Raw genomic sequence first — 27,500 nt, 5'->3', positions numbered from 1 at the left:
CGCTAGGGTTTTTTTGGGAGTTTCTCCTGGAGGCACAGAGACACCGGACGGGGGCTGGAGCTGTTGTGGATTTTTTTTTTGCTCTCATTCTTGGCATCAGAGAAGGACGGCCAGGCTGTTGCCTGCTGCAGGGACAATTCATGGGCACCTGAGGGCCCTATCACCATCTGCTCCTGTGCCCTGGGAATCCTGAACTTCACCTCTCCCTGCCCTGCTAGGAGCCAGGCCAGTCTGTTTCCTGGGTATTGCTCTGGGCTTTTCCATGCGGTGCCCACACCCTCCTGCCTTCCTGGGATGTCCTGTAGCTACTGCCGTGGAACTCCTGATACATCTTGTCCATCATCTTTGGAATTTTTTGCTCATTCCTGCCGGCTGTAACTGCACCAAAGGGCAAAGTACCCGTGGCCGAGAGGATTGCTACTGGGTCCCTGGTTCTGTTTGTTGTCAATGCCGTAGTTATTGTTGTTTTATTTGCCTTGTTATACGTACTAGTAAAGAACTGTTATGTCTATCCTCATAGCTTTGCCTGACAGCCCTTTAATTTCAAAATCATAATGTAATCAGAGGGAGGGGGTTGACATTCTCCAAGCCAGGGGAGGTTTCTGCCTTCCCTAGAAGACACCTGGCTTTCAAATGAGACAGATTTTGGTGCCCTAATTTTTTGTGTGCTGGATATAGAAACCTTGTTAGGTGGAACCATGTTGTCCAGCTTACCCTGGTTCAGGTGGCATGTGGTCACAGCTGTATTTCTCCCATTTGCAGGCCCTTATCTAAACATGGATCCTATAGCTAAGGCCACTGTAGCTGCTATCCAGTTTGTTTTGGGGGTTGATAAGGTGAGGAATTCGTGGATTTTTAACTTCCTTTGGAAGGCGGGTACATGGATACATGGCTATCACAGACTAAGTGTATGATTTTGGGGTTACCTTAAGAATGGTACCTACTGTGAGGAAATGACAGCGGAGGAAGTTTTCTCCCAATCCTTCAACCAGTTCTTTGTGCCTATCCCACCAGCTTTTGAGGGGTTTAAGTTTTCTCTAGATACTAACCAAGTGTTGCTGATAGTCCTAGTCTATTTAGCATTCAGAGATAGGGTGAAGTCAGCTCGGAAAACCACACAGACACCTGCCCCAGAGACTAGGGATGCTGCCCCACAGCCCACATCAGAAATGAACCACCTGGATTGGGTGGGGGTTCTAGTGAAGGAGATATGTGAGATGAGCCGGGTGCTGAAGGAATATACTTCCCCAGCTGGTGAGAAACCCTCCTCCTGTCTTGAAGAGCGAGAATCTGATAGTTTTTTTTTTTGTTTTGTTTGTTTTTTTGTTTGTTTTTTTTTTGTTATTGTTGTGTTGTGTTTTGTTTTGTTGTCTTTTGGGTTTGTTTTCTTTAATCAAGAAGTTCCAGGGAACAAACATGCATTACTTCCCAGGGAACTAATGGAGTAGTGGAGTTGGTGACTTTTGCTTTGGGACCATGTGAAACTGTTAGCTTTATAAGGTGCTGGCAAGATTACTTTGGGACTTGGTTGTTTTAGAAAAGGACTATATATTTTTTACCTGTTAAGTTAAGGAGGGGAAACAGCCATTTCTCAGGAACCTGACTAATAAATAAATTTAATGATCTATTAAAAACAAACGAAGGAAGGTGTGATCTGAGGAAGACAGGTGAATCTTTGTATATTTTTTCCAGTTATGGCCTCTATTCTTCAGAAATGTTGTAAAGGATAGGAGCCTTTCTCTGCACTGTCAATAACCCAAGACATTTCTGAATGATGTATGAGCTTTGTCATTTGCCTGTCAAGGAGAGATGAACCTCCAATTTAAGCACAAATAGTTTGACTTACCCATGTGCTGGTGGACCATATACTATTGGAACAAGCAGTTGAAATTTGAGCAGAGGGGACCATGCACTTTTAGTCCTTCTTCTAAAGGAACATCCTTAGTTTAACTAAGATTTTCTGATATGGTGAAACAGGAAGGAGGGGAAAATGGTACCCTATTACTGAAACACATTTTAGCATCTTTAGCAGAAAGAAGCTTAGTGAGTTCTGAAATATTCTGCCACTGTACGCATGAACCTCCATCACTGAGGCTGATAATGAATTTGACTGTTTCTTTACTATGGGCTAAATTCCAGGCTGTGTTGTTACTCTGTACTGCACTTCATTGCTTGTCCTTGTTGTTATGCTCTTTTATGCCAGAAAAAGAATGCAGTTTGACAGCTATCACTACAAGTGCCTGTGGACATCATATACAAGCCAAATGCTAGATGGTGATAAATATGTTATGATTAGACCTTGTTATCTAGATCATATGTACTGTAGTGAAACCTACACTTGTTTGCTCTCTTCTTGGGAGGAAGTAGGCTTGCATTAATTTAGAGATATATTGGAAACAAAACCATTTTTTTCTAAATTTTAAAATCATTTGAAAATTAGTATTTTCACTTTAATTTGTCTTGTTGCTGGAGTGAAAAACATAACTTCTGAATGCTTTATCATACAATTTTTAGTGATGCATCTATAAAACGTAAGAAGAAATGCTATGTTTGTGTTTACCACAGTGATAAGAAAAAGCAGAATCCTTTGACAACTGCAAATGTAAGAGCTACAGGTGTACATAGCAAAACATAAGAAGAATGCTGAAAAAGGTAATTCCATTTTAACGTGAAAAACACCCAAAAGAATTTGCTTGTTCACTTCTGTCAATGACTGCCTGCTATCCCTTCTTTCCCCTTGCCATGGAGTGTATACAAAACAAGGACAAAGATGTGTAGGCTACCTTGGTCTCTTCTCTGTTCATGGTTATGTCCCAGAAGAGGGAAGAATGAGGTGCTGTCTGCCATTTCTAAACATCTCCAGCTGAGGGGCTTCATGGAAAAATAGATATAACTGAGGAAAAAACAGTTCTTCTCGGGCAGAGTTCTTGAGCAGTAAGGTTGGCCCTCATGCAGGCAGGTTTCTCCACAGCACAGCTGCTGAGGACATGGAAAATCCAGTTAGCTGAATCTTCAGGGTGTCATGGTGTACTGGTGTACCACCTTCACCCTTAGGCACAGCCATTGCTGCATGTTCTGACCAATCCAGGGGTTTACTTGTGTTGTAGCTAGCCTGGTGTTCCTCTTTTCCAGACTGGTGGGATTTATTAGGAAAATAGTAGGCTTGGCTGTGAATCCTTGTGTAAGGGCAGTTGTCACTCACACAACTTCATTTATGTCATGCCAAGATGAAAGAGATGTGAGTTTGAAGGCTTTTAGGATCCTTTCCAACTCAGCATATTCTGTGATTCTGTGATCAGTGACATCTTTACTAGTTTGTACCCATCCTTCCTTTGTAGTCCCTGATTAGAGGCAGCAATATTGGGTAAAACTTTGGCCTTTAAGTAAGTAATCGTACTCACAATTTTACAACATGTACTCATTTTCATCAAGGCTGTTTAAACATGTCTTGAAAAGTAGGATGTGTTTTTAGCCTAAGTGATGGTAAATTCTGAATGAGTTGTCAGTAGTGTTAAGATTTGTGAAATTCTCTAATAGGTATTCAAGAAGGTAACTTCAGTGCCAGGTAATATCTGTGTTCTGAAATGTTGTGAAAGAGTTTTTCATACTTTTGTTTGTACTTGGGACTGCTCAATTTTGATTTGTAAATTGTGTATATAGTTTTTTGCATTGGTTTTAATTTTGAATGACTGTAACACAACTGTTGAAGAATCCATATTTGGAATGATTGAATTAAGATAAAGGCTTGCAGTTGGTAGGTCTGCACACCATCTTTCTGACTTCCCCTCCTAAAAAAAAAAAAGAAATGTATAGAAGAAAATAGAAATCTGGTTATGTCTTCAGATTTTCTACGCTGTAGCCCTAGTCATATTTCCAAGTGGATTTCCTAAATGGATGTACAGGAGTCTAAAGCATAATGAGCTCTAAATTAAGGAGATAACAAGATACTCTCAGCACCCCATCGAATCCAGTCTGCTCTGAGAAGTGAGAATTTCTTTCAGATGACATATAAAAATGGGATTTCTAGGAGAGTGTTTGGCCAGGGATATTGTAATTGGTGCTAATTTCTTCCACATCTGTTGTCTTTTAACATCTCCTAGAGGTGCTTGCAATACTGGATTCTTCCACTCTTCTAGCCTTGTGTAAGCAGACAGGGTCAGGTAATGAACACAAAGACTACTTTAGATCTAGTTATACAAAATCTCTCCTTGTGAACCCAAGTATGTTGACATTATCAGCAGACACATGTCCATTTTGTATTGCAGGAATGTGCAGGCTCAAAGAGGCAGAAAAGTGTGATAAGAAAACCTGGCATGAACAACCAGATTCCACTGATGCATGAACACAAACACACAAGCTCACAGATACACAAATTTTCTGAGGCTAAAATAAAATAGTTTCTTGGCAGTTCTTATTCACACTTAATTGGCTAATTGCCCAGCCTGACACTGGCACTGGCAGCATTACAGAGGTAATATTTTTTTAAAGGGTGAGCAGTTCCTCAGCAATGTCTCCAATATCCTTCATATGGATATCTTTTTCTTTAACAGCATGCGTAGACATTTAGCCATTTTTTAGGATTGACATTTATTTCTATTCGGTGCTAGGAAAGTATGTACGTTAAAATCTTCCTTTTGTACTTGGAGTAAGTAGAGAAGACAGAATATTTATGTTAAGCCAAATAATTTTATATGCCTGTTCCTGTTATTGTAAGATCCATTAGATAAGAAAAGAGGTTGGGGACTTTCCAACATGAGCATCCTGTATTGTGGAGATTTAAATAGAAAGTGCAAGGTGTTTCCCTTTTCGTCATCAATGCTGGAAAGCAGTAGCATGACCAGCTGGTGATGGGTTAAGGGATGAGTTTATAGAAATTTATTGTTCAGGGGGCTGAATAGCTCAGGGGATTAGTAATTTGATACAAATCCCATCACCTCCAGACTGTCTGTTCACATGCAGCTCATCTTCATACTGACCACAGCTTGTTATTGTCTGATTTTTTTTTTTATAACTTCTTTTTTAAAAAGTTTGGCTCCTTTGTATTCCAGAGAAAGTCACCGTCGAAATGACACTTAAGTTTGTTGTCATATTGGAAAAAAATCACAATTTAAAGGGCATGGAAAATGAACTTTAAATAACAGCGACTAAAATTAAAATTGGTGGAAAATAGGGGGTATTAAGAATTACAGACCAGTGAACTGTAAGTGCTGGGTAAATTGAAGTTATATTTTAGAATACAAGACTAAAACACAGTCATAATGCCAAGGCAAACCAGTGTTACAAAGGAAAAGTATTTCCAAATATTTATATGTGTATGCGGACTACCTTCTTGTAAGATAGGGAGCAAATATAGGTGGTTTGGATAGCTATGCATCCTTTAACAATTTCCTTTATAACAGGACAGTTAATACCTAGCTAATTGTTGTTTTGGAGCATTTTCCTTGTAAGTTATTGCCTGATAAAAAAGAAACTTGAAGCTTTTAAAATTGTTAAGTGTGCCATATCACAAAGCATGCAGTAGGCATACCGCTGCTGAGATACATCTACTTAAAAAAAAAATTAAAAAATCTCACAGCTATTGTTATTTAGTTACTGGCACCATTTAAGAGATTGTTCTGTTGAAACTGTTAATTGTTCCAGAGGCAGTTTGTCCGTTTTGTAATATCTACCCTGCACTGGTCAGGCTGCATTTTTGATGTTTTATTTTTAAGGGTATGAAATGAGTCCTACACATTATGCACTTGACAAACATGTGATCTACTCAAAATAAAGGAATTCCTTTTTCTTCTAAAAGCAATTTTCTCTTCCGTTGTTGGATTCTCCGTAGGATGTGGTCTGTCACTGTGCTTCACAAGAAGTTCTCGTGAACTTGTGCAGAAAGACAATTGCTTTCAGAAATTGTAGTGGTAGAGAAATTTGCATTGTTAATATTTGGGGTTGCTCATATGTTTTAGACCCTCATTATGCAAGGTTCTGTGTTTTCTTGTGGCCTCTTTAATACTTTAGGACTCTCTGGGTGGTGCTCAGCTTTTAGCAGAATAGAAATCTTCGTTGCATCTTTATTTTCTTCTATCTCTTCAACTGCAATTTAGGTGAAACTTAAAAAGCATTCATAAAGAAGGGTATATGTAAATTCTCTGAAATGCAGCAGACATAACCTGTGCTCAGCAGCACATTTTCAAGTTTCCATTTGTTGTAGGGGTCTTATGTGAAGCACAGTGTCTCTGCAGTGCTGTCCCTTGTCAAGAGGAGCTCTCTACAGTGCTCAATTGCACTGTAACATATTAGAGATTTTCAACTCTTGCTAGGTCAGTGGTCTCAAAATTATTACTTCAAAAAGTCCTCAATAAATTTTAAAACATTTCAATAAAAAAATAAAACTCCAGCAGTTTATTTTTGGAGGATCCTAGAAGCTGATGACTGCTGGAAATCATTCTGTCTAGAATAAAAAGAGAGTTGCTTTTTATTTTTAGGTAGAATTTTAAAGTGAAACTAAATGAAGTTTAATGGCTTATAACATTGCATGAATTTGTCAAAACTGATCAGCTGGATTGCTACACAATGAATACTGAAAATGTTCTGGTTTTTAGGCTTATAATAGCCTACAGCCATTCAAAAGTCAAAATGTTATTTGATGATTTCAGAATGTTAATGAAATTATTATTAATAGCACATATATTAATCTTAATGATATATGTAAATAGGGGGAAATGTAAAGCGCTGTTGACACCAAAATAATTATTCTGCTGCTGAAAGTAAACCTGGGGTTAAATTTCAGTGATCAAGCATAAAATAGTTTGCTCCAAATGTGTCAATAAAAGAATTTCTGATGAAGTTTAAAATTGTATACAGGCTCAGGAGATTCAGAATGTTTGTTAGTACAAAAAAAATTGAAAAGGAAAGGATGACTCTATTTGCTTTTAAATTAGCAGAAGATAGTAACAGACTGAATTAAGAAAAAAAGATGTTAAAGGCTTTGCTTTGTTGTTATCTTGATTTCAGAAAATATAATATCTAATAGATGTTTAAGTGTGGGGTTTTTTTATGTAAGAGGGAAATAACATATATAAGTCTCCACTGTGAATTCATTTGCCTAATAATTTGATTTGACCGGCTTAACTTTTGTTTCTGTGCTTTTTGCTCTTTTAAGTTAAAGTGGTCCTTCTCTTGCAATATACATTTAATTATTTTTTTCCCTATTTGGTGGTGTTAATCAAGCTGTACTATGGTTTTCATGCTTTCTTTCTTTTATTTAGGAAGGCAACGGGGTTATGTTCAAGGAATGTAGAGATTTCTTGTCTGTAGTTATATGCAGTAAACAGCATGATTTTATTGTAATATCTATCTTTGAAAAGCTAAACGTTGGTATCAGGACATGATCTCTCTGTATTGTGGTGTGCAAAGAAAGGGAGTGAGCTTGGCTGTAGAGGAGAATTTCATGGCATTTTACCTGTTGAGGGCCCTGTAGAGCCAGAAGTATAGTGACTAGCCTAAGTGACAGGCAGTAGCAGCCGTGGTGTCACTGCGTATTATCACCTCATGCTAGCTGGAAGCACTCCCTGAAGCCGATCTAGGTTGTATAGTCCTAGATGAGGTCTTCATGGGTGCTGACCATAAAAAGTTCATCAAAGTAATGAGGCGAGGCGAGAGCTTGGCGCTCATGGGCAGAGCTCAGCACCAAGGAGTGTGAACCGGCTCCAGCTGTGACAATAAAACAGCAGGTGGCTGCTGTCATTAGGGGTGGCAGATGAGGCAGGGGACTAACATTCAGCCCACAAAACTCTCATTTGTTAGCCATCGCCACTGTACCATGCAAAATAGCTTCCATCTCAGTCAATTTTACTTTGCAAAATATTACGCAGTCGCCATAAGAAAATTAGAGCCTTGGGTTTACAGGTTCCTTGGATCTTATAATCAGAAAACTCAGTGCTCTCAGGTTATGTGGAAAATTGGACTTTTTTCTCCCTTGAACAGTTTCAGGATCTTTACAGTAATTTTATAATAGGTTGTTTCCACCCCAGCATGTGTTTATCAGTTAATATTTTGGACTGTTTTGTTTCTTACTCCTTTATAAAATCAATTCCATCCATCCATTCAGCTATGTGTTGCACATAACGTTGCCTACTATTCAGTATTATGAAAGTTGCACACTGATCAGACTATGTCTGTCCAGGTACAGACATTTCATGTAATAAATAATGGGGTTTTTTTGAGAGGAGTTCTGCTAATCTGAGAAATTGTAAAGAAACAGAACAGCTCTTTAATTGGTTGGGTTTTTTTTGTTTGCTTATTTCTGTTAATATAAAATGCAAAAGCATTTTGTATGTATTTAATCTTTGTAGAATGTTTTTAAACTACCCTTTCTCAGCTGCAAACTGTCCTGGTGCAGCTCATCCCTGCAGCAAGGCCCTGGGTGTCAGGGGTTAAACAGTGGGGAGTGTGTTGGCTCCGATGTGGGAGGCATTTTTACTTGAATCCTGTTGCAAAGATAAACAGAGAATTGCATGTCAGTGGTTACATGCCCTGTTCCATAGCTGTAAGTGACCTGCAGGAAATACGAAGAGCTCAGGTGGTCATTTGGACATGTGTGGTCAGTTGGGAACATGTTAAATTCTAGTGCTCTAGCAGGAACCCATTCATGAAAATCAAAATGTGACAGAACACTAAATAAAACTGAGAACCACAGTGTGCGTTGGTACTTGTGTCACCTGTGCTGTCTGGTTCCCCTTCTGCTGAAAGTGGCCCTATGGAATCCCATCATTTCGTGCTGGCACTTGGGATGAGGCTTTATGGGGCTGTGGTTGCGATGACAGCATGGATTAGGAAGGAAAACCCCTTTAATTGAAACTTCATTTCAGGAAGATACTGAAAAAATAGTATTTTTTTTAGACATCATTTATGTTTCTTTATAGGACCAGGTTGTCACTTTGTATATAAAACTGAAGTTATGTAATTTTTCTTGTTAGCAATATACATTCCTTTTATTGCATCTTTTCGGGTAGTTTGTAAATTCTTTTTTTAGATAGCATAACATAAGCTTTTGTTTGAAACTACACTGATTTCTCCTTCACTTCTTTGTTCACAGGTACACTCAGCATGTGTATGTAGGTTTATCCAGGCCCTTGAGATCAAAGATGGTGTTTTTTTTCTCAATTCCATTGGGCAGCTATGTAGTTCCTATATCTCTCATGTTTGATTTGTGGCCAGAAATGGTCAGAGTTAATCTCAGATGCTGGCTGGAGTTGGAGTAATCTTTGCCAGAGAACATCTTCTGCTGTGTCACAGATATCATCTTTATGACTGTACTGATTTGCCTGATCTATATTCCTGTGTTTTCTCCACTGATGACAGTCTTCATACCAAGTGCTTGCAACATCCTTACTGGACTGAAGGAATGTGGGCTGATTTGGTGTGTGTGTGTGTGTGTGTGTGTGTGTGTGTGTCTAAAGCATCCACCTAAATTCAGTGGGATATTTTTTCTTGTCTTTACTGCTTCAGTAACAGTTATATCTGAGGTGAGTACGCTTAATCCCTTCAGTCCTGGCTTTGGATTTTTGAAGTGACTCCTGCTGGCCATCAGAGGAAAACCTGAGAAACACCAGATTATGCTTGGCAGCTTCAGTCATTCCCCTGCTAAGTATGTGACTGAAGTGATGAGAGGTGTTCGTATTTGCTTACGGGCCAAGTGGAGTAACACCACTGTTACACCCAGAATTCTTACTTGGATAGACTTCTATGCTGCTCTTCATATCATCTGCATCCTCTATGATCAGTTTGAGAGAGTTTTGTAGGTCTGTTATACTTGGATAGTGAATAGCAGTCTGTCTGGTCTGCATATCATGATTTGCTCTGAAAGACTGTTACTTTCTTCAGTCAGCCTCCTTCTTCAGTGGCAGGAATAAGTTGTTGCAACACTTCACTTTTGGTAAGAGCTGGGCATGGCTGTAATGGGAATATCAGGAGAGACTGAGATGCCAGTTGAAAATGAAGGCTCTGAGCTTTTACTTATGCTCAAGTGCTAGCAAAGATGCCTTCCAACAAAGAAAAATCAAACATTAATGAGACATGCTTGTCAAGTGTTAGGTTGGCCTGATGGCAAAGTGTTAGGTAGTTCTTAGTCCCTGAGGTAGCAATGGCCAGGTCCAAGAGCCCTTAGACAAGGAAATCTGGAACCATCTTTGTGCTTTAAATGTATTTATGGGGATACAAGTATTAGATGCATTTTTCGTGGACTGAAACTGATCTGCTCCACATGATAGCCTTTTTGTTTCTTTGGCTGGAGCCAGTCAGTTCTGATTTGACCAGCCTGTTGTTAAAGGTTCATGCATGTGGATGGTACTACTGATGGTTACAGATTAGGTCTTGCTGTCATAGATTTACTATTTTTATGAGCTACTTTGGCAAAAAGATATTCTGAAGTATTTTGCTTTCTACCTGAAGTCAAACAGTCTTGTGGAATGCCTGGATGTAAGGCAAAAAGCTGAATTACAGCTGAATTTAAGTCTCGGGAATAAACAAATCAACCAGCACTTGCTTTTCTATGTCAAGCAAAGACCTAGGGCAACATTCTCACTACTCTCACAGATCAGCAGACTGCAGAGTCTTTGCTCCAGCCACCATCTATCACCAGCAGCATTTCAAATTGTGGGGAAATTGTCAATAAAAATTGTGTACGTCTTCTGATTGTGTATGACTTCTGAGCAGTTCAGTCATCAGATAGCGACCAATTTATTCATCTCATTCCTTTCTTGGTACCTCTCAACTTTGGAAAAGACCACAGGCACTGTAGCTGCAGAATATGTGGCACTGCTACTGCAGGCCCTATGTGTTTTCTAGTCGACAAATCAACTATGTTTAGATTTGTTTTGATTTCCTTTAAAGACAGGCAACAGTAAATTCTTTTGATGAGCAGAATTTAATTCTCAAGATAGCTCTTCCTGTAGAAGCTCTGCATAAGCTTGGTAATTCAGTCTGCAGTGTGATTTCTGAGCTGTCAGGAAGAAGCTACATCTAAAGTGACTTTTCATTTAGGAATAGCAAAATATTAAATATATTTGTTTGGCTCTATCAATTCTGCTTTTAAGTAGAAAGTCATTGGAACATCCTTATTTTGAGATTGTCTTATAGTCTGTTTCTTGCACTTTCAAAAGGTGCAGACTTTGCTCTTTGGGATCACTAGGAATTCCTTTACAAATTGTCTGCAAAAAGTCCAGTATTTCAAAACTCTTCTCAGGGCACCTAGAAATGTGGTCCACCTGACCTACCCAAAAGATTGAATCCGAATCCACTTTGAAGAATTTCTGCTTTCAAATATTAGCCTGTTTTTCCTGCTGTTGCTTTCCAGATGCTAAATTATGATATGTGGAATTGATGCCTACTGCATCAAATTCTTTATCTGAAGTCCTGAGCATGCTAGGACATGGACTGGATCATGAGTAGGAAGACAAGACAGTGTCTGAAGCAAGTGGTAAGAATGGAAAAGGGAAGAATCAGAGTTATGAGAATGTTGGATATACAAATAACGTAAAAAAGGAAAGACAGAAGCTGTGTCTTGGTAGCAAGGTTGGTAAAGCACTGTTCTGGCTCACAATGCTTGCATATGTAAACATATTCATTTATGTTTAAAGCACTTCCACAGCCTCATTTAGCATGGCACGTGTGTGTTCTGGTGATGTCCTGGTTTTGGATGTTTGTATTAATCTCTCTTAAATGCAAGGACTCCCAACACCAAACCTAGGGTTGCATTTCAGACCTTAGGAAAAGAGGTTCTGCATTGTGGTATGCTTGAGAGGTTGATAGCAGTGCTGGAGAAAGCACATTGTGATTCTGTGTTTTTCTTCCTTTTTTTTTTTTTTAGTACTTCGTGCAGCTGTTAGATTACCAAACACCTGTTAGAGGTGACAGTTACAGATGCTCAATAACCAATGAAAATTAATAGAACATGTGATTCTTTTAGCTTAGAAGTGATTTGGTAAGATGTGTTTAGAAATCTAATTACATACTGCTGCTGTCTACCATTATCACTTAACATTCATTAACTTCTCTGAATATTGAAACAAACATTTCTTATAGTGGTATTAACTTTCTCATATTTTTGTAAGGTGATTTTCTGGCAGAGGGAACACCTGACTTTAAAGTTTTTTGCCACTGTTCAGCTATTTTAAGTTTGCTCTTCAAGCAAATAAAAGCAGAGTGCCATTTGTTTACTTGCAGTTAACAGTTGTTATTGTGTCTTAAAATACAAAAGTTCACAGTTCACACTTTTAAGTTTCTACTCACTTTTATGTTAATAATAATTATCACTGTCTGGACATGTCTTATTCCTGCAGCTGTCATTGAAGAGTGCTTTTTGTATTTAAAATAAAAAACCAAAAAAGTTCTGAATGGACCCTGAGCTAACTTGCAGGAAACCTTTTTGATTTCAGTTACAAAATAAGTAACTTCAGGTGAGGCACACAGGTTAGTGAGCTCCCTCATGGGAGAAGAAATGATGTAAACACTGCCAATGAATTCCTTTTTTTTTTTTTTTTGCCATAGTCCTTACAATTACAGACTAAATTTCTGTCCTGGATGGTTTATATTATACCATACATCTCTTAAAAGTGGGATGGTGAGAAGACTCAACAACTTTGGATGGCAAGATAAGCTTAAGTGGAACAGTAGAGGATGTTTTCTGTTTTATTTAGTTTATTCTTTCTTTGTATCCGGATCTCTTCTGCCAGAATATGTAAGAGGAGATAATTATGTCAATTGCTACTACTTTATGGCCATGGGGCTAATAATTCTTTGCCATCTTGAGAACAGCAGATTGGTGGCAGAGAGCAACAAGAATAAGTTGAGGGATGTCTCTCTCTTCTGGCTGATAGATGCAGGAATATGCAGGAACAACACAGTCGATTGATTGATTGATAGTGTGCAACTCATCCATAATGATCTGTCTGATATAGCAGTAAATTATTCTTGAGATTGATGCAGGTCATTGAACAGCACATTGACAATCCTGTTGTCTGTCATCCTATTCAAAGCAAGGCAGGAGCAGTAGCTGCTGTGATACTCAAGTCTACCTTGGGTGCTAGCTGTGTGCAGGTGTTCTTATAATACAAGTTGTTGTCTTTATTTTTTGGACAGCTTGGCTTCAGTGCTAGCTTGTTACAAGTAACAGTAAAAAAGAGATGAGGTGTTTTTAGAAGAAAAGGTGTCATTGCATTGATGATTTCATAGTAACCTAAAATACACTTGAAAATGTTGAGTTTTAAACTTGAGCAGCAAAACTTCTCCATGGAAAATAAGCTGATAAATAATTAAGAAACATACCTGGTTGTTGCATGGAAAATTGTTAAAAAACCTCCCTAAACTGAAACAACACCCTAAAAACCACACGAAATTGAAGCAGAAAGGCTGACAGTTCTCAGAAGTTCACAAGTTATGTTGGTCTTTAGGTTCCATGAATTACCATGATATCTTCCCATGGTAATCTGAGTTCTTGTTTTCTTAGTGATGGCAAAGTTGTCTTCATTTACCTCATTTGGTTTCTCCTTTCAAGAGGAAAAGTTTGAATTTTCCATTCTGCCAAGTTACACACACTTGAAGATGTGGATGGATGGATATGTTTTGCTTCCCAGTTTAATTAGGAGTGTTGGTGAGGGTGGGGCATAGAGCAGCCATATCCTTCTTTGACACATGGGGTCAGCAGGGAGTAGAAGGCAGCGTGTCACAGCACTCTCAGCATCGCCGGCGCTGTGATCACGCATGACTTGTTAACCTTTTGAAATGTTATTGATTTTTTTTTTTTTTTAACTTACGAAGAATAACCATCTCCTGTATTTGGAAGTAATAAGACCTGCTTCATTTGGCTAGTAAACAAGTCTGGAGAAAACCCCCTCTTTCCTAGGCAGGGTTCTAGGAGCTGACGTCCTGTCATAGAGGACATGAAGTTTTTCAGATATTTGGATGTTTTCTACATTAGACTTCGCCCTGCCAGATATTTACTTGAACCTGACATCTTGTCACAAAGGGCATGAAGCCTTTCAGACTACTGGATATCTTCCACACCAGACTCTGCCCTGCCAGATACTTTCTTTTAAATTGAGTCCCTTGCGCGCAGTCATGCAAGAGAGTTATCAGAGCCCCAGTCTGGACCTTTCAGAATCGGAAGACATCCACAAATGATGGACTTGAAGAAATTCTCAGAAATTTAGACTTTTGATGCAAGGAAAGAAAAGCTTACTCATTCATAGAAAACCATTGCTTTATGGACAGTTCTGCATTTGCCTCTGTGCACTTGTTCCTGAAGTTAACCTGCTGGATACAAAATCCTGGTGGTGACATGAGATTTGGGTAGCAACTTTTTATATAATTTGGGGAATTTAAAACTTGAAGTTTTTTAGTTCATGTACACTGTTTAAATACTATTTGACTAATTGCTGATTTGAATATGTGAAGTTCTGATTTCACGGGTAGGACATACACAACTCAAGTGCATGCAAAAATCTGTAATTACATATACAAGTTTTATTGAATGTTCTGAAATACATGAACGTCCTGGTATTTCTTGAGAAAATGCACTACTTCTTTCTCCTAGTGGTTGCAGCCCCTGTTGGCATGGTTCCATCTGAACCACACATTCAACTACAAACAATAAGACTTTCCAGTGTTTTTCGAGACACAGTAAGAACCATAGATTCCACATTATTTACTTTCCTGAACATGTCCCAGTCCCCCTTCTTGACGTCATCTATGAAGCTTGCCTTGATTTTCTGGTTTCTTGCCTCAGGTGAAGATATGAGGACAGAAATTCAAGCAGATCACAGAAAACAAAACCTAATGTAAACAAGATCATTTATTATTTCATTGTATTCTGTGATGATGTATAAAAGTTTGAAATAGTTTTTCTTATTATTCCTTGATGCTGCCAGATCTCCCAGCTGATTAATCCAAAATGGTAAAACATTCTATCCTTTCTATGTGCCTGAAACCTATGCTAAAACAAAGCACTAAATTCTTGGATTCGTTTATGGGTTTGATTTTGGTTTTTTTAAAGGGTCTCAAGCAGCTTTTTAAACATCCTATATACCTGGGTTATGCACTAGCTTACCTGTATTCCCAGAGTTAAATTTGTGTATAAAGAGGTTTTGGACAGTTTAAAGGAGATGTAAAGGATATTGAGAATATGAATAAAGGCTAGATATTCATTGTTATTCTCCTGGACTTTTCTGCTGTCATTGAACATTGTTGTCTGTTAGATAAATTCTCCAAGAGCAGTTGCAGAGAGCAATGTATCCACTGAGAAGTGATTTAAAATTGCTCTTCAGCTGCTCGATACCTTGTTTGTAGAGTCCCACAGAAATAAATTCCCGTGCTGGTCCTCCTCAACAGTTATGTGCAGTTAGAAAATGACTGGTCTGTCACCATGGCTTCGAGTGACTTTCGGGTAGAGGTAAGATGTAGTTCCTTTCTTGGAACTAGGCCAAGGCTCAGCACTTGGTAAGCACGCAGGAAATAACAGGTTTCATGGCTTTATGGCCCAGAATGCTTGTTTTGGTTTGTGTGTGTCTTGTGTGTTTGGTTCTAGGGTTTTTTTAAGGCTTTTCACTAACCCAGTGATGTACTTATTCAAAAGGAAAGAGCTATTATGGATTCAAAACATAATAAAACTTAGAATCTTTTTCATTTCCAAAGCAAGATACTTCACAGAGAACAGTTCTCTCCCCGCAGAGAAAATAGAAAACAGACAATACATGACAGATTATTCCTTTTCCTTGGATACTGTGATGATAAACATTGTACATGCTGAAAAATTTGTATTACACTAGAATAAAAAGTGGAAGTAAAGATTGTCCAATATGTTTCTATATTCCCAGAATTAGAAGTCCCTTTGTTTCTTTTGTACTTTAAAATGTGCTTTTATAACTGAAGACAAGTCTACAGAGGCTCCTAAATCAGTTACAGACATTCTGAGAGAGAGTCCAAATACTATTTGAAGATTGCCATGGAATATGAATGGTCACGTTCCTACAAACCACAACTCTTCTAAAAGGAAACCAGAATATTCTGTGGACTTATTTTGGGAAAGGTGCTCGTGTACTTATGATTTAAAGTAATTTTTATTTATAGTTTGTGTGCAAAAAGTTGTCTATAGGGAATGAAGATGCTATTCTAAAGCTCTTTGTAATTTTTCAACTTGTCTTTAATTTATCCTGTAGTTTCAACATACAGTATGTGACTGAGGATGTTGCTGGTTTTGAAGCCAGAATAGTTGAAAATCACAAAAAAAGTTAACCCAACATAATGCTACTGCCAGCAAAAGAAATCCTGCCCATTTGCCTTGTTCCACTTTAAGAGGAGGCTTCTAGTAATCTTCCTACCAAATGAAGGGAACTTCCAGTGACCATGACTTGGATGTATAGGCTAGATATTTCTGGCTGTCGAGACCTGACCCACAGGAGAGCAGCTGGGCTGTGCCTTCTTGTCTTCGTGTGGGTTGAAGACGAATTTGTCCGGATTAGAGTTTGTAAACTGGTTCCAGGCCTCTAGTATGGCCTGGTTTGCATGTATTTGAAACAGCAGAATATTGCAATTACAGGCTTTTTCTACTCCCTTTTGATGTGCTTCTGAAACTAGCTAGTTTTTAGCATTTTAATGTTTATACTTTCACTAGAATTAAAAACAAGAAATGAGAAATTTGGTAGAGCCTGAATTGGTGCGTACCAATTGCTGATACAAATACTCCTTTTGATCTGAAGATGTATCAGTGCAATATATCATAAAAGCATTCACTCACTGAGTTCTTATAGGTGCCAGTCAAGCTTCCTTTAAGATTAATTTAAAAGGCCAAGACTAAGTCATGTCTATTCTAGAAGTAGCTTGGGAATAACTGATTTACCTCAGCAGATGTAAATAACATAGATAAACCCATTATATTTTGACTACTAAACCATTAATTACTTCGAAACCTAGAGTTACTGCATGTATGGAAAACATTTTTGTATTTCTTTTGTAAAGCCAGCAAACGCTGCTACCACCTCTCTGAAAATCACCTGCAGAATTTAGTAAACAAAACTGAATAGTTTCCACTTGTCTCTGTGAGTTAAATTGTTTGTTTGTTTGTTTGTCTGTTTGTTTTAATGGGTGGTCCTCAAACTCAGCATCCAAACAAGGTTGTTTAGACTTTGCCTCTTGTTTTAATAATGCCTGTCTCTGTTGGTAATTTTTTTTAAATCTTGTTCTCAATTTCTTATGAAAATAGCAACTCTATTTTTATTTTTAAGGTCTGATTCTCTAAGGTGGGGAGCTGACCCTGACCTATGCAGACTACTCCAGAGCTGCACTGAGGCATTCTGCATGCCTCAAGTCTGAAGCCTTCGAGCCTTACTTTAAAAGCTTGAAATGTTAGCAGGTGCTGAGACTCCAACTAAGTCAGAGTTCATTTTATTTGTGCTGTGTGAGAGCAGCAGAATGGTTGCTAGAGCATAGATGCAACAGAGAGGAGGCAGGAATACGAGATTAATTGCTTCATGTTATTACCAAGGCTTTTGTCTTTGATTTTGCAGAAAGGTGTGTCTATCTGTATCCCCTGCGGTTGTGTGGTGTATGAAATGGTCAGCCTTTGTTTGGAAGCTTAACTAAACAGGCTCAGAAACCAGAAAGTGTTTCCCTGCAAATATTGTGTAGCTGGTTGGGATCTTTATATTCCATGCAAATAACAAAATATCCATTTACAACTCTGATTGCACATTGCCCTTTCACAGTAATTTCATTGAGTTTATTTTTCTTTTAGAGAAGGGGGGAAATAGAAGTTTATAGCAGGAAATACAGGTATTACTAAATGAAAATATGTTGGTACCTTCCACAGCTGTGTGGAAATGCTATTTCTGTTGAAAAGGAAGGGCAGTACATTTTGTATGCCTTATGCTTTTATTAGAACACATTTTTAAATTTTGTTACAATTACTTTCCCTATGTACAGTAATTTTGGTGACACTTGCATAGTAATGATGGTAATGGTGTAATAGATTATTCAGAGTTGTAATGGTTATGATGCCATACTAATAAGTTGGGTAGGGAAAAGTATTTAGGATACTTTAAAAATGTTTTTTTGTAAAAAATAAGGAAATTTATATCATTTAAATAAGACAGTTTTATATTCTTACACCTTAAGGGATGCACAAGAGAGATTCTCTGTAATAATGTGCAAGTGCCCAAAGAAGATCAGACACGGAAAAGCTAAATTAACATAATTGTAAAGGAAAAGTACTGTGTCTTTGCTTTTGTGGCTCTTATACCCCTTAGTGCTGGTGTTTTACAGTCCTTCCATTGTCCATTACTGCAAACACGTCCAGATGAATTCAGCGTTTAATGTTAAAAATCTTATAACATGCCAGTTTGATTTGTAGCCCTTCATATCATGGAATGCTAATTAAAATCATATTTTTGCATATGTCATGCCTTTCATGTACATATGCAAATAGAGTCTATTGCCTTTCAGCTATTAGTAATTAACTTTATGAAGGACAGCTGTAATACATAATTAACAAAAATGTTTGCAAGCCCTTTTCACACTGAAAGTTGCAGCAGTAAAATTTTTGCTTATCAAGAGAACCATTTTAGTTTAAAGCTTCAGTCTGATATCTAAATTGTTTGAAGCAGTCACATAATTAAATTGATGTTATGGTCTTATCAACAGAAGAATAGTACTTGATAGGCTTCTATCTGTTTCATTACATATGTCACCAAAATTAAAGTAATTCTCCGTTTGGTTTGGTAGAAACATGATGCCAGGTAGTACGTATTTTGTTGCTGCTGTTGGTGCTTTGAAGAATGTCTTGCCAGTTTGAACAATATTCCTGCTCATAGTGTATTCATGAACATGTGCTTCACGTTTTTCATCCTTTTTTTTTCCACAAGGCTATAAAATAACTAAGGCTATTAATTTGTTTCTATGTATATCTCTTTAAATAATTAATACAATGAAGTCTGACCAGGCATAAGCAGTGATTAAAGCATCTTATCTTGCTGTTTTTTTCATGTTTCTCATTAAAAACAATGGAACTACCTGTATGAAGAAAGGTTGCAGGATGGGCCCATTAAGTTTAAATAAATTCAAAAGTGTAACTAAAACTGTATTACTTTATAACATCAGACAATGTTCTTTTAGGTAAAATAGACTATATTGTCAGTATAATGTGTGAGATGTTCTAATTTGCAAAGAGAAGCAGAAACAGCTTTTCTGTTCTTTGACCAATGATGTGTAGTTGAGACTTGTAAGAGATAAAGCCAAGGGCCTGCAAAATGAGGGAAGCCTGTTATTACAGAATGGACTCCCCAGTCTAAGTCACATCCTAGCAGAAGAGGGATTTTTTATGGTCTGCCTTTAATGAAATATATTCAACTGCATGCTCAAAACAGGAAAAAAATAATAAAATCATGTTTCTCATTTGCTCTTTGTTTGGCAGGGTGGCATTTGTGATGAAGAAGCATTTGAATACTCATTTACTGGGTAAACACGGAGTTGGCACACCCAAAGAAAGGTAAACTGCTTTAAAATTCTGTTTCATTGTATCTTATGCAGTATGTGGCGATCTTTTCTAGAATATTTAGCTTACCTACAATGAAGCCATCTGGATTTTTACCTCAACTCCAAGGGAGATCCAACATGTTTAAGTGCTCTGATGTCGTGGTGCTTATGACATGTCTGTAGAAACAAATTCCATGTAAAAGATGTAGGATTTGCACCTTTTGGGGCTTTTTTTTGACAGGTGTATTATTTTCTTAAAACTTTCATAGTTGTAAATGTCCCTCTCAGTACAAAATCAAATGTTTGGGTTTGTTTGATTTATTTTTGTTTGTTTGTTTGTTTGTTTTTTACTTTTTTGTTCTTTTCTTGCTGACCTTGATGCTCATAGGTTTGTAAAATTACTTGACAAGAGGTCAAAGCCACCGAGGAATCAAAAAGAAAGTTTCCTCAAGTGTTCTTGGGCAGGAAGGGAGATTTGATGTTTTCACTATTTTTAAAATGAATTAATTTATTTTTTCAATCTGTACACAGCTACTTATTCTCCAACTTTGTTTGCAAGGAGGTTATTTTTTATGTGGTTTAAAATATAACTGTGTTTTACAAACTCAATGGCACTGTGTTTGCAGATAAACAGATTTTGCTTCAGATTTATTTGGCACATTGTGGCTTAGCTATTGCTATTTCATTGAATCTTTGGGCCAACTAGAAAATTGATGTGTTTTGGATAGCCAAAAGATCGCATATTCTCTTTCAGCCTGGGTAGATGGAGGTGTTCATTGCTGGATACTTGATACTGTTTCAAGTATTACTGCCTTGTAACTCATTCTTTGGGGATAGGCTTTCATAAATAAAGAGTATTTTCTGGTTTTGATAGGAAAAAAGAGGAAAATAAATGATAGGAGCTGTAGGAGAACACAGCAAAGCTCTTTGTGAGCCATGTGCTTGTTAAAGACAATGGAAATTGTGGGTGATTAGACCCATTCCTCACAAGTTTGTCACGCTTAAATCACAGAAGTAAGAGTAGGGTTTTAAATTGAAACCCCATATATGTCTTAGTTTGACTAAGCACTGATTTAGGTGGTGCTTTTTTTTTTAAGGAGGTTTCCTCTACGAAAGGCTTAACCAGCGTTTCCCTAACATGTGATTATTCAAGAGTTTTGAGATATTCTATTTAATCTAAAATACACAGTGATGCATTGAAAAAACAACTGTGGTTTCATCAAAGCAGATATCATAAGGTTTATGTTGGTTATCTCCTGTCATAACACAACAATTACAAAAAGTGTTTGCTCTGGTGGCCTATTTTATAACTGGAAGCATTCAATACCAATATATTCTTTTACAAGGGGATGCTTACTGTACAGTCATCATAAATACAACGTAGAGATAACTTGCATTACCCTAGTGACTATGTGCACAATAAAGGATACATACAATAGATCTCCAAATATAGAGTATCTTAGCCTGAGAGGCATATTTTTCGTGATGATCATCTTGAAATGAATTCCTAAACAAGCAGGATGCTATAAACTAAACAGTTGTTGCTGGCTTTTCTTTGGATGTTTTTTTCTGAAAGCCCCCGGCTGTGGCTGTTTTCCCCTTTTTTTCCCATATTCCTTCAAGGCTTTCTGTCTGGCTGGCCAGCATGGCACAAGGAGGAGGAGGGTGGCAGGCTTACAGATCCTGGTTGCCCAAGGAGCAAGGGAGCCCTGCTGAAGCCTGCAGCCTGCTGGCACGGCTGGGGAGGCTTTGCCTCCAGCATAGGCAGGTGGAATTGGGGTGACTTCATGCCCTCTTCTTTTGCAATTTCTTCATCCATCTTTTGAGTATTTCTTTTCCACAATACTTTTTCAGGTGGCACTTCAGCTTAATGTAGAGCAGCATCAAACAGTAGTGGCAGAGCTACAACAACAATATAAATTTCTAGCAGCAGTCCCTCGCTGGGGATGGGGATGTTTTAAGTCACGTGAACTACTGCAGTAAATACCAAACCACTGTTGCTTTCTTTTCCACCTTTCCTCTCCTATTATGAGAAAGTTTGATGCCTTTTAATGGCTTTAGGAACCAAAGAAATCCTTCTTCTGCATGCTAAACCATCACTTGGGCACAAACATATTATAAATTAAGTTAGGTAGTTTTCTTACCTATGTAAAACATTAATGCCTTGATTATAATTTTGCAAGCTTGCTATTTTTTAATTTCTCTAGGACAATATAATCAGTTTATTCTTTATGTTTTGAATTTGATTCTGCCCTCTGATACATTGCATATTATAGCAAATACTAATAGAAGCTAGCTAAATAGGCTGTGACAATTAAATTAATAATGCATTTTATTTGCAAGTGTTTAGTCTTCATGGTTTGACTGATATATGCAAAGATGGTAATTTATTAAAAGTAAATTCATGTAATTGTACTACAGAATTTGATGGACCAAAAAAAGTTGTCAGCATGACTATCATCAAAAACAGAAAATTGAAGAGAAGTTCAAAAGGGTGCTTGAAAAAAACAGTTATAACCCATACACCCCGAGAAATTGAGGCCCTTTTAACAAACTTCTTGGAATGGAATTGCTGGTGGTTAGCATTGAGATGGTTCTGAAAGGGAGACAAAAAAAACCATTTACAATTTAGCAAGCAGTACTTAACTTGTGCACCTTGTTCTCTCTAGCTTTCCATCGCTATTGGGGTTTTTTATGCACAGAAGGGAGGAGTTATGGAGGCTGTGGAAATGTTTGCATGGACGGATACAGAAAACGAGTATGATTCATAATGAAATTGCTACTAAAACATCTTTTGTTTAGGTTATTTTCTTCTTTTAAAAGACAAAATTGATTTAAGGGGAAAATACTGTTCAGTTGAAAATCACCTAAGTTTTTAAAAAATAAACTTGTTGTAAAGTGTCTGCACATTTCAGACACAAAACCCCCTACTGCCTAGTCCATTATGATCATTACCATTTAATAGCTTACTCAAAAGTGGAATGTTTTAACAGAAAGAATTCCTCTAAGGTATATTTTCCTGTTATTGGAACTGTGATACTGATTTATTGTCAACTTGAATGTGTCTCAAAACTGGCATGTTATCTTCTAAGTCCAAGGCCAGTACATATTTGGTACTTCAGTGTCAGTAATCTTCATGGGACCTATAACTATATCTTATTGGCAGGATAAATCTTTGGCTACACCTTTATTGTGTCTAGGAGACATTGTGGTTGAGGACAAGGTGAATGCATCAGTAATGTTAATGGTGCCAAGTTCTAATTTCTGTTACATCATTACTTCACTTAGGTGTAAATTGTGTCAGAACACTGAAAGAACAGATGTTTCGCTATTAAGATATACACATACACACACATAAAAATATGAAGAAGAAAATAAAAATAAATTCGCTAAGTCATTCATCAGTGAGACTGAATTCTGTCACTGTTAAGTGCAACACTGGATTTAGAAATTTTTTATATGAAAAATACACATAAATATTCTCTAAATATTTTTTTTAGAGACACCATTAGTACTGTAAAATATACATTTTATAGTTTATGATACTTTCTTAACTAGAGTTCTATCTGATACAACTGGTAAAAATATTATTTTACATAAGAAAAAAAACATAAAAAAGCCTTTATAGTTGTTTAATTACCTCATCTTCCTTATGAATTTTAAATGATGAGTTGCCTCTGAAATAAGTTTACATATGAGTAATCCCATTGAATAAAATAGGATCATTCATATACATAAAGTTACTGGTAGCACAAACAGTCACTGAATTGGAATATCTGTTATAAAACAATTCCTGTAAAGGTCATTAAAAATATATTTGGTTTTGCAAGGTTCTGGTATTTTTCATGTGCTTTAAGAATGGGATCAGTGTTAAGTGCTAGTAACATCATATTATTAAAATCATATGATTTTCAAATTATCTTGATTGATTGAAAAAATTGTGCAGTGATTTCAACTTGAGAACAAGAGCTATAGGTAAATACCTTCTACTGTGTAATAGCAGCCTAAATATGCTTGAGATGCTTTGTCAAATAATGTTGCAATATAACACGCTTCTAAAATTTTTGTATATTTTATGCTTTGAAGTAAAAAGAGGAAATTTCTGGGTGCCAGTTGTTTCATGTACTTGCATAAGCCCATATGAATTTTTGAATATTAAATTCTAATAATATGTAAATATCATAAAATAGACAAGACTGTAAGTATGTCAGTGGAAGGGATTGTTGAGGTCTGAAAAAGAAGTAGCCAGGAAAAATGAACTCGGGGTTGATGTTCTGTATATTATTTAGCAAACTGCTGTGTCCTGGTATTTCCATTCTGAATGTAAAACTAGAAGTGTTTCAAGTCCATCAGTACAACTCTCTTTTATTTCACTGAACTGTTAACTCTTTTTTTGAAGCACTTTTCTTACTTTGAGTAGAGAAATTTGTGATAGTAGCTATTTGATACACCTATTTTGGATAATGCTACCCCTGCAAAGTAAAAAGATCCAGTTTGATGTTGTAGCAAATTTTGGGTAAACAAGTGGCAAAAGTCACAAGGCGATGTGCCATATATCCATAAAAAAGGAAGTTGTTCCAGTAATACATCCCAGCTTTTTGCTTCCACTGCATAAGTCAACCATGCAGGGCAAGAGGATAGGGGTTGATATGTAATCATTTTGTAATAACCTGCTCCTGTTCTGGAGGAATGAGTTCTGTATGTGGCTGTATCACAGAAGGGTTTCCAGTTAGAGGCACTGGCAGTACATATGGGTCCACTGGACAAGAGGCTCCCTGTAATTCCAGTACACCTCTGGGTGGTGGGCTGAGTCTTGCCTTCTAGCTTTGTTATCATCTTTTCTGCTTCTTGCAAATGAGGTCGAGCTTTTCAACTGAAAGGCAACGCTACTAGGTTAACTGGATAGGAATGAAAAACTTTACTTAATTGATTATTTCCTGCATTTTGCCTTAATAGGGTCTTGGAGAGTTACATAATCATTCTTTGGAAAAGCCCTAATAAAAGAAAGGCAGTTTTTTCTTGACATATTTACTATTTGGAAGTTTGTGATGTGAGGATGTGTGTGTGTAAAGGAGTCAATTCTAGCAGTGTTTGGGAGCTGAAGTTTTGCCTAAGATGAATGCTCAGCTTTCCATGTTTTGGAGGCTTATCTCACCTTTGCAAGGAGTATTTCTCTTTGGTGTTCAGCTCTTATCTGGAGCTATACTATGTCAGAGTGTGAAACAGGTTCCATAGGTACAGACTCCTGATCACTTGCTGCCTGAGTGCTTTTCTCTGTTTGTGGCTGACCAAGGAACTTAAGGAAGCCATCAGGGTTACCTGTGATTCCTTAGGTACTGGAAGTAGAAGATGTGCTGAAAATTCGCAGCTTTCCTCATGGCTTGTTGTCTGTACATACATTATATGCATTTACTTTGCTACCCACACAAAGAAATGAAGACTAGGCAGACATTTATGCTTTTGAAGACCGCTATCACAAAGACAAGTGATGACTTCAGCATCTCTTCAGAAGAAAAAATAACAATTGAAGGACTGTAGAATAATGAAGTTATTTTGCTATTACTCATTGTTTGTTCTTCCTATCAAATCCTGGCAATATTAGAGTTTAGTTCAGAAGGAAGGGAAATCTGAAGTAAGTTTATTTTAATTGCTAGGTATGTGAGATGTTTTGGAAATTTCTGTAGTCAGCAGCAGTCTTCCTGTTGTGAAGGCTTAGCTGCTATGGTTAGAAAATAGAGGTAGTACATAATGGGATTCATGCTGCCCACAGTGAGCACCTTTGGCTAATTTTAAGCATCATAACAAGATATAAATGATGATCTCACATTCATAAACAATCAAGTACTGTCTAGAGCATAGGTTATTAGTTCCATTAGCAAGCGTATGCTAGCATTGTCTGTGAATCTGTGGAAGACAGTGTGGGTAGTTGCTGAAAGCGCCAGCTTCATTTCACAATAGTTTGTTTCCAGGGAAAAGCACAGTTCCTTGTTGCATCAGCCAAAAAGTTGTAAGCTGCAAACTGATCCCTCCTCTGTTGCAGTCAGCTGAAAGTAAGTTGTTCCAGTTGCATGTCCCAGCTTGCTGCTTCCAATGTGTAAGGGAACCGTGTAGGCCAAGAGGGTAAGGATTAGGATGGCAGTATATCTCTAGATCCCTTTTTACCTGCATGGAACTGGTAGCAAGGGACCTCTCCAGACAATTCTGCAGTCTATGTTGCACTACTTTGAGGGTTGTACGTTGTGACATTTATAGATGTGAAATGTTCCATGTCTTGAGTGATACCATGACTTTTAACTTTGATCAGTCTATATAATACAACACAAATATTTATTGAGAACACTGTAAAGGAAATTAAAACACAATTTCTTGACCATGCTGCAACATTTTCCATGCATTCTCAAGAATCAACAGGAGTATTTTGTAAACTTTGGAAGTGAAAACAGAAGTTCTGTGGCAAATGCTGTATATGACTAATGGTAGAAGCTTACTTTCTACTTTTTAGCCACATACTTCATAATTCTTCCATCAAGTTATGATGCCATCAGGACTACTTTTCTGCAGCCGAAGTAGCTGCATTATTATTAAGAATGTTTGTTTGTCCAGGTTTACTGAAGTTTCAATACCACAAGGTAGAAAGAACATGCTGGACAACTGTTCTGGAGGGAACAGTACCATGAACACAATTCTAAAATTACCTCCACAGTGCTATAACATTAAAAGAAAAAGCTGTCTGAGACTAAAGTGGTAGAAACATGGAGGTCTTGTACTGTAAAGACAATCTTCTGCAGTGTGAGCCGGCAAGGTGTGCTGTGTACTGATCTCTGGTGGGTAGAGTCATAGGACAGCCCAGTTAAGGGGACTCCAAAAATCACCTGGTCCAACTTTTGTGGGGGAGGGGAACCTAGAGGAGATCATCTAGCACTCTTTCCAATCAGATATTGAAAATTCCCAATGATGAGAGCTCTGCCAGATCCCCGAGTAAGTTGTTCCAGTGAATGATTGTTCATGCTATCATTTTTTTTTTCTGTTAAGATGAAACTTTTCCCAGTGTAACTTGTATTTTTTGTCCCTTGTGATCTCTGTGTGCTTCCTTGTGAAGAGAGAGCCTCTTTCTGCTTTGCAGCAGCTATTTAAATCCTGGAATACCATAATGAGGTCCCCCTCTTCTCCAAGATGGTGGAAAGAATGCTGGCTGTTCTAGCTTGGGTTTTTGTTTTATACAGAAACTTCTGCTGCTGTCTATTGACAGTATATTTTGTAAGAAAAGAGTAACAGTAGCATAGTGTATCTTAAAACACCTTTTGATCCTGGAAGGTTGATTTGAATGGCACTGTTCTATGTATAGAACAGTAGTAATTATGATGCCTCTTAAGTCAGTTTCATACAGATCGTTCCACCTTCTCTTGCTGTCATAGAATCATAGAATGGCCTGAGTTAGAAGGGACCTTAAAGGCCATCTAGTTCTACCCCCCTGCCATGGGAAGGGGCACCTTCCACAATACCAGGTTGATTAAAGCTGCATCCAGCCCCTTTTTGAACTCTCCCAGGGATGGGGCACCCACAGCTTCTCCAAGCAACCTCACCACCTTCTGAGTAAAGAATTTCCTCTTACCTTCTAATATAAATCTTTTTAGTTTAAAACTGTTCTCCCTTGTCCTACCACTATCTGCCTGTGCAAAAAGTTACTGTCTACCTCTTTTATAAGCTCCCTTCAAGTACTTGAAGGACACAATGAGGTCAACCCAAAGCCATCTTTTCTCCAGGTTGAACAACCCCAACTCTCTCAATATGCTATAATAGGAAAGATGCTTTAGCTCTCTGATCATCCTCATGGCCCTTTGTATCATTCCAAGTTGAAATACAAGGTGATATTCTCTGATGCCCAATAAAGAGTTGGAATATAATGTAATATAATGGAATCGTATAATAGTTTAGATTAGATAGTTTTTAAGCTCAACCATTAACCCAGCACTGCTGTGTTCACCAGT

At 37.6% G+C, this 27,500-nt stretch overlaps 1 protein-coding gene across 1 annotated transcript in view; it reads left to right on the top strand.

Moving 5' to 3' along the window:
* ZNF407 (zinc finger protein 407) overlaps positions 1 to 27,500 on the top strand; it is a 335,481-nt gene that overhangs the window by 113,447 nt on the left and 194,534 nt on the right. Inside the window, exon 4 of the mRNA XM_014870927.2 lies at positions 19,451 to 19,525. Coding sequence (XP_014726413.2) covers positions 19,451 to 19,525 — 75 coding nt within the window. The remainder of the gene's footprint in view (positions 1 to 19,450; positions 19,526 to 27,500) is intronic.

The sequence above is a fragment of the Sturnus vulgaris genome, chromosome 1 (assembly GCF_052056855.1).
Source record: "Sturnus vulgaris isolate bStuVul1 chromosome 1, bStuVul1.hap1, whole genome shotgun sequence".
NCBI lineage: Eukaryota > Metazoa > Chordata > Aves > Passeriformes > Sturnidae > Sturnus > Sturnus vulgaris.
The sequence above is the reverse complement of the archived record's forward strand: the minus strand, read 5'-3'. Positions and strand labels throughout refer to the sequence as shown.